This window comes from Electrona antarctica (assembly GCF_951216825.1).
Source record: "Electrona antarctica genome assembly, chromosome: 17".
In the NCBI taxonomy this organism is placed as follows: domain Eukaryota; kingdom Metazoa; phylum Chordata; class Actinopteri; order Myctophiformes; family Myctophidae; genus Electrona; species Electrona antarctica.
In genome coordinates, this window is record NC_136798.1 from 46,983,333 (window position 1) to 46,991,019 (window position 7,687).

At 42.4% G+C, this 7,687-nt stretch overlaps 2 protein-coding genes across 2 annotated transcripts; both read right to left on the minus strand.

Moving 5' to 3' along the window:
* Positions 1 to 1,971: 1,971 nt before the first annotated feature.
* LOC306940892 (uncharacterized protein) lies at positions 1,972 to 4,550 on the minus strand. Its single transcript, XM_079526139.1, has 5 exons — positions 4,470 to 4,550; positions 4,003 to 4,167; positions 3,322 to 3,572; positions 2,920 to 2,980; positions 1,972 to 2,302 (listed from the first exon to the last, which is right to left on the minus strand). The coding sequence occupies exons 2-4, from the start codon at positions 4,125 to 4,127 to the stop codon at positions 2,937 to 2,939; spliced, it is 420 nt and encodes a 139-aa protein (XP_079382265.1). The 5' UTR covers positions 4,128 to 4,167; positions 4,470 to 4,550; the 3' UTR covers positions 1,972 to 2,302; positions 2,920 to 2,936.
* A 305-nt stretch (positions 4,551 to 4,855) lies between these two features.
* Positions 4,856 to 7,438, minus strand: LOC306941170 (uncharacterized protein; the record flags this gene model as incomplete). Its single annotated transcript, XM_079526481.1, has 7 exons — positions 7,391 to 7,438; positions 7,006 to 7,306; positions 6,604 to 6,889; positions 6,245 to 6,478; positions 5,337 to 5,422; positions 5,136 to 5,240; positions 4,856 to 4,993 (listed from the first exon to the last, which is right to left on the minus strand). The coding sequence occupies exons 3-7, from the start codon at positions 6,827 to 6,829 to the stop codon at positions 4,856 to 4,858; spliced, it is 789 nt and encodes a 262-aa protein (XP_079382607.1). The 5' UTR covers positions 6,830 to 6,889; positions 7,006 to 7,306; positions 7,391 to 7,438.
* Positions 7,439 to 7,687: the final 249 nt, after the last annotated feature.

Sequence of the window (7,687 nt, forward strand, 5' to 3'; positions counted from 1 at the left end):
TATGCCAACAGACAGAGAGAAGTTGTGCTGTGGACAGAATCCGGAAAATTGCATTTCCCATCTACCCCAGTTCAACCTGTACTGCCTTGATGCAGGCAATTTGCGCATACATCGGCAGTACAGGGATGATGTGTTCAGTGGCGTGCACAGATAGACACTAGGGGGTGCTAGAGCACCCCCTGCCCTTTTGGCAATGTGCCCTTTTGAAAAAAAAAGAAAAAAAAACTTTTCTTTTTCTACTTTTTTTGATTTTTCAAAAATAGCAGACCTACAAGTTCATAGCGCGCCACTCGGTGGCGCGCTATGAGCTTGTAGATCTGCTATTTTTCAATAGCTAAAGCATAACATAATGCTAACACCAAAAGGGGTTCCCGCCCAAAATGGATTAAGGCAACCGGCCGGTTCCACGCGCTGCACAAGGTGCCCTTTTTTTACTTGAGCACCTGCCCCTCTAAATGTCTGTGCACGCCACTGGATGTGTTGGTGGTGGCACATGACAGAGAGCCTGGGGATGATAACCGAGAGTTTCGCTATGCTGGATACAGGCCGTATGTTTTCTGGCAACATGGTGCTCTTGGTCCTGGAAACAGGGTGGTCATTCCTAGCTGTTGTGTGATGTCGATTAGGAATGTTTATCCCGACCCATTTGGTCGTTACACAGGATTTGTTCCAGGGCACTAATGTTTGTGCACACAAACCTCTGTGAACTGTAAATAGACCTTTATAGTAAAATGGAGCACAACACGGTTTGCAGATTTTATAATTTTTCTAGTTCGTTATTTACTGTGCACTTACTTTTTATATACCTTGTTTTATTTTATTTTTTGTACTTGAAAAAAGTCCTGCACACCTACAGTAGACAGGTGCGTCGGATAACTGGAGAAGTTTGTTATTTACTTTGTGCAATTACCTTTTATATACCTCGTTTTATTATTTGTAATATTTGAAGACCCTTTGCCCTTTTTTGATTTAGTACTATATTTGTGAGAAAAAAGTCCTGCACACCTACAGTGGACAGGTGTGTCGGATAACTGGAGAATTTCGTTATTTACTGTGCAATTACTTTTTATATACCTTGTTTTATTTTATTTTTTGTACTTGAAAAAAGTCCTGCACACCTACAGTGGACAGGTGCGTCGGATAACTGGAGAATTTCGTTATTTACTTTGTGCAATTTATTTTTAATTATATACCTCGTTTTATTATTTGAAGACCCTTTGCACATTTTTGATTTTGTACTATATTTGAGAAAGTCCTGCACACCTACAGTGGACAGGTGTGTCGGATAACTTGAACTGGAGAACAGAAAGAATCCCGCACACTGTCTTCACTTACAGAAATAGATTTATTGAGCAACGTTTCAGTTGTTCAGAATCTAATTCTGTAAGTGAAGACAGTGTGCGGGATTCTTTTTTCTCTAGTATTGCATATATATATTTGTAAAATGGCCGAGCAATAATAGCTTGATTACCATTTGCACAATTTGTATTGTTTCGGTGGCAATTTAATTTGAATATATTCTATATTTTTACTTGTTTACATTTTGCAAAATCTGTCTTATTGATAATAAAAAACATTTTGATTTTCACATTGCTTTCAAATTCATGGTACCCAATATTGTTCTGATAACCTGGCTGTCAATGAAGCAAACAAATCCACAAGAAACAATTTTAATTATTTAACGATGGGCAAAACACATGTACATTTGTACAAAAGATGCTGGTGATGAGAAAAAAATTTAAAACACGTAAAAAAAAAATATGTACAGTTGTAAACACGTCATTTTTTTATCAGGTTGATTCCTGAAAATGTACCGTCTCTATACAGTATCGATAAAAGTTGGTATCACTATCAGGCAGCCCACTTTGGCAAAGTCCTTTGTGTGCAGTGTCCATCAGAGCTCGGGCCTTTGTGTGCAGTGTCCATCAGAGCTCGGGCCTTTGTGTGCAGGGTGTCCATCTGAGCTCAGAGCTCGGGCCTTTGTGTGCAGGGTGTCCATCTGAGCTCAGAGCTCGGGCCTTTGTGTGCAGGGTGTCCATCTGAGCTCAGAGCTCGGGCCTTTGTGTGCAGTGTGTCCATCTGAGCTCAGAGCTCGGGCCTTTGTGTGCAGGGTGTCCATCTGAGCTCAGAGCTCGGGCCTTTGTGTGCAGTGTGTCCATCTGAGCTCAGAGCTCGGGCCTTTGTGTGCAGGGTGTCCATCTGAGCTCAGAGCTCGGGCCTTTGTGTGCAGGGTGTCCATCTGAGCTCAGAGCTCGGGCCTTTGTAGCAATGAAGTATGGGGACAGTAGGATGAATTCAGCACCTAAAAAAGACAAATACATAAGGTCAAACAATTGTGTAATATAGATGTATGCCAAAACCTTATTAGGACGTCTGTCCTTTCATTTATCTAGTAATAATAACCAGTGTTTTTTTTTCCCAAAGAATAAAAAATAGTTCTCAGCCACCATGACTGATTTGGATTCCATAGAAGCCAGCATGTCTGCTAAGGAATCGTGTTGCACACACACTGAAAATAGCTGATCTACAAGCTCTCAATGCGTCTGATGCATTGAGAGCTTGTCGATAGGCTATCTACTTTTGTATACGAGTTGAAGATTAGAGCATTTTTATGTTCATAGCATATTTTGTATATAGGCAAAGGTTGGAGCTTCAATCTGTGATATTTTTCACCTGGTATGTACAACAGGAACACTATTACTAGAACATAATTACACAAGTGTTAATTGTTTTACAAAAAGCGCCAGTGTGTCATACCATTTCATAAATTGCTCATTCGGACTTGGTCTTACAAACACGTTGAGTCATTTTATTTTGCTTTAATCCATGTATCATTTTGATAAATCAGATAACAAAGGCATAGGAATAATGGCCCTAACATACACAGCCATCCATGTAGTCGTGTTCAATTATTGTTACCTCAGCAATTCATCTTGCTATTCCATCTCGTCAACGGATCGGAGAGTCACGTCCGGTGCTCCTATGGAGAAAAGATGGGTGGAGGGGAAGGGGATAGATATTGTTACATGTAAATAGTTGCTACACTTAGTAATGTTATAGGCCAGAACACAGATATTTCTTCCAAATTAAAAGTAAGTTCAAGGTTGTACTGTATTGTTACATTTTGTGTACAGGTACATAAGAGTAAAACTTATTTTTGTTTGGCTTGCTTACAGACAATGCAGCAGCAGAGATAGCGTAACATTCAAAACAACAAAAACCCAGCAGGCACAGGAAATAAAAGGATAGAATGAAGTGTACAAGAAAGAGCAATCAAGGAGTAAAAAATAAATATTGTAACATGTAATGCAGTTGACATACCCTGGTCATCACCCCTCCTCACATGGCCTTGGAGAAGTTCTTCCATTGATGGTGCAGGAACAGCTGTGAGCAGTCCGTATCGGCGTGGGTCTTCTGCTCTGAGCTTCATGATTTTAGGAAGGCCCTTGTTAGATGAGACTCTCTTGTCAAGGATACGCCTCTGCAGCTCCGGGATGTAGGTGTAGGTCTTATTGACTCGGAATGTGTGCACAGTCCATCGATTGGACCTTTTTTTGAAGATCTTACACCTACTGCAAAAGAGATGAGATATTAGTTTACTATGCAAGTACAATAAGGGGGTTTTGGAAAAGAGGGAGTCTTGTCAGGGGAGGTCATGAGCCTAGTGGGCAGGGCATAAGGTGGAAATGCAGATGTAATGGGACCATTTCTGAATCAGGCTTTTACACAGAGATGAGACATTATGCTGAAGCACCACAGTTGTCTTACACCAGATGTTTGCTGGTGTGACATTTTCACATACGTAAATTATGAATGGAAATTAATCCATAAAGTTGTCATAAAGGTAGATCAGTCTTTATTGCACTGATATACTTTTTGTATTTTGGAAAAGCAGCCCCCAATTCCTGTGTACCAGTGTTCTATGATGTGACAGACAGTGTGACTGGTTGGATGTAATATAAATTTACAAAGTGTCATTCAAACTGTGTACAGTGAACCAACCTCATTCCTCCTGCTGCATTGATTCTGAGAGGACGACCCTTGTTGTGGTTGTAGTCTAGAGCAGCAAGGATGGTTCTCGCCTCATAGCCCGGGGGGCTGAATGAAAACCTCTTCGAAGCATACATCAAAATGTAATTCTGAAAAGATTCCAGGTCCGATGTAGATCTGTGAATGAGCAAGTAGCGCTCACACACAAACACACACACACACACAGTTGATTGTCACAGTTGATACCATGTTGACAAGTGTCATGGTATGCTAGTTCACTACTTCAATGAAGCCCAACTGCTCCAACATCTGTCTTATCTGCATTGTTTGTGTCCATTTTCTATCCAGCATTGTACATAACCAGGAGAACCTTCTAAAATTTATTTTTGTGTGAATACATACCGACCGAGACTCTGAACCAAGTATAATATTCTATGAAAAGGTGAAATCTAGTATATAGTAACTGTAATGCAATTTACCTGAAGTTCAGGTACTTGTACACAGTGTTCAGCCAACGTTTGCTTGTCACAAGACTTTTGAGGGCGGTGTGAACCTTGGACCCCCGCCAGTGGCGTGCACAGACATTTAGAGGGGCAGGTGCTCAAGTTAAAAAAGGGCACCTTGTGCAGCGCGTGGAACCGGCCGGTTGCCTTAATCTATTTTGGGCGGGAACCCCTTTTGGTGTTAGCATTATGTTATGCTTTAGCTATTGAAAAATAGCAGATCTACAAGCTCATAGCGCGCCACTTGTAGGTCTGCTATTTTTGAAAAATCAAAAAAAAGAAAGAAAAAAAAAAAGTTTTTTTTTCTTTTTTTTTTCCAAAAGGGCACATTGCCAAAAGGGCAGGGGGTGCTCTAGCACCCCCTAGTGTCTATCTGTGCACGCCACTGACCCCCGCACAATCCATTCTTTCGGGTGCTTTGTGGGACAGTCATGCTCACATTTGCCCATCACCCAGACATGCTCATCCGCTACATGATGCAATATAGCCAGCCAACGTTCCTGAAAGATAACATACAATTATAATCAGACAAAACACACCAATGTACTACAAGTGTTTTTCTTCACAAATCTCGGCAGAAGATGGGTGACGTTATCGTTTATACACAGGCAGAATTCTAAAATGTTCATCTAGTGTTCTTACCATGAATTCCTCATGGGTTGAGGCTTTATTGCAGCACCACCAAAAGTGATTTACCACAGCCTTCACCCACACAAGTAAAAGTTTCATACCACTCTGTTGTCCAACCTGAAAGAATGACATTACAGTCACAAATTCTATATTGTAATTAAATTGACACAACACAAGTCTAAGACTGAGCACATCATATAAACATTAACTTACAGCAGTGATCCTCTTTGCCAGGTTTTTGGCACCATGCCACATGTCCAGACTGTGGAATATGCCAGCATCCTTGTATTTCCCCTTGTCTTTGGATAAATACAAATATAAATTAGTTTATATACATTTAGCATGACAGTATGACATGGCAGTATGACCAAGCCCTGGTCTTCTCTGCAGCTGAATACTGTGCCCCAGTCTGGTGTAGGAGCCCACATGTCCAAAAGGTGGACACAGTAATTAACAACTCTCTCCGAACCATAACTGGCTGCCTGAAGCCCACTCCTGTGTCCTACCTGCCAGTCCTCCAGTTCTTGCAGGAATTGCCCCGGCCGGCCTCCGACGAGAGGCTGCTAGCAAGGAAAGCCAAAATACACGACTGGCACATCCTACACAACACTACAGTGGAAATAGAGCCTCCAAACAGACTCAAGTCCCGCCACCCTTACAACAAGGCGGCACAAGACATGTTACGTTCCATCCCGGAGGACTCATCCACCAGTGCATGGCTGGCGGCATCTTGGAAGCAGGAGTGGGAGTCTGCTGGGCCCTCCCGTATGCACCACTACATCCTTGACCCGGGTGATGGTGTTGAAGGAGAGGACCTACCACGCCAAAAGTGGACACTACTGAACCGCCTGCGCACTGGAGTCGGCTGCTTCAAATCAGCAATGAAGAGGTGGGGCTTGGCGGACAGTGCAGCATGCGAGTGCGGCGAGCCTGAGCAATCTGCCGAGCACATAATTAACACCTGCCCCCTGTACAGACCTCCTTCGGAGGCCGGCCTCTTCCACGTGGGACCAGAGACCAGAGAGGGCGTGGCTACTCGATACTGAGTTGGACATTTGAGGATGATACACAAAAGAAGAAGAAGCAGTATGAATGTAGAATTTGCTGCATGTTGTACTTACTCATAAGAGCAGAGATTTGCACATGTGCATCTGTACAGATCTCTTTGAGGTTGATTTCAGTCATCAGTAGATCCATGGTCCTAATGAATGCCTCTTTCTCCATGATCACAGCTTTCCTCTCTGTTTCCCGTTTATCAATGGTTACCAGGGCTATGATGTCCTTGCTGTCGTTGTCCATGGTGGTGTAAGAGCAATATTGAGCACAGTGACCAGGGCTGTCCATTCTTCCATCGGCTGACAAAAAACATACACAGAATACATAATTGCACAAAGTAAAATGTGAATGATATAAACATAAAATAGAAACAATTACACAGAGAAATCAATGGTTAGAGAACATTAGAATGAAGGTTCCTTACCTAGGGCCACTACACTGTCTTTAGTAGCCAGGCGCTGAATTACTGCAGATCTCTTCTCCTCCCAAAACTCCTTGATGGTGTCAACACAGTAGGCGTTTTGGATCTTGAAGAATGTCTTGTCTGCCACTATGCCCATGTTCATGTGCTTGAACAACAGCTTCACTTTAGCAAAATTATTGCCAGACAGCAGAATGTTGGTTGCCATCATGAAATCCCCTGCTTGCATTCCAAACTTCAACTTTGGTTGAGAGTTCCATGACTACACAATGTGGCTGGCAGAACAGACCTGTAAAATAACAAAATATATAGTACAACAATGACACATTACACACAGTTTTAATGAACTACAATAGTACAACTATATAACAAAAAAAGTTATTGAAAATTACAAGAAAGGCGTACCCAAGAGATTATGGCTGCAGAGCCTCTTGTAGAGAACTGCACCGCAAACGGTGGCTGTGCCTGACAGTTTTTGACAGGACAGCTCTGTATTGACAGCTCCAGGAATGTGATGAGCCGAGTGAGAGAGCTTTTATATACTATGTATGCCGGATGACCTACAATATCCTCCTCTCCTTCTTCTGAAGACACATCCTCTGAATCGTGAACTTCCAGTTCAGGGGGGTCGTAGACCAGTTCATCCATCCCGATAGTAGGCAATGTGTTCAGGTCAATCTGAGTAGTTTGGAAACCACCACCAGACCTGTTATACACAAAGTTGAACTGCTTAGAAAAAAACATATCAAATTAAATCAAAATTACATGAAATTAAATTGTAGAAACTAACCTCAAAGAAATAGGTGGCACATATTCTTCGTCCGAGTCTTCGCCACTGCTCGTACTCTTCGTCATCTGCATCGGAGCCGTATTCTAGATAGTCTTCATCGTCCGCTGTGAGTGTGGCATCTCCCGCATCACCATGTCCCTCATCAGCTGTGAAAGTGCGTTCAAGGTCCTCTTGTTCTCCTTCATCAGCTGTGACGGTGCGGTCAATATCAGATTCTCCAACAGCAGTGTGCGTCTGGTCAACATCATCTTCTAACAACTCATCTGTCAAGCAAATGCTACAAACAGAAGGGTTACA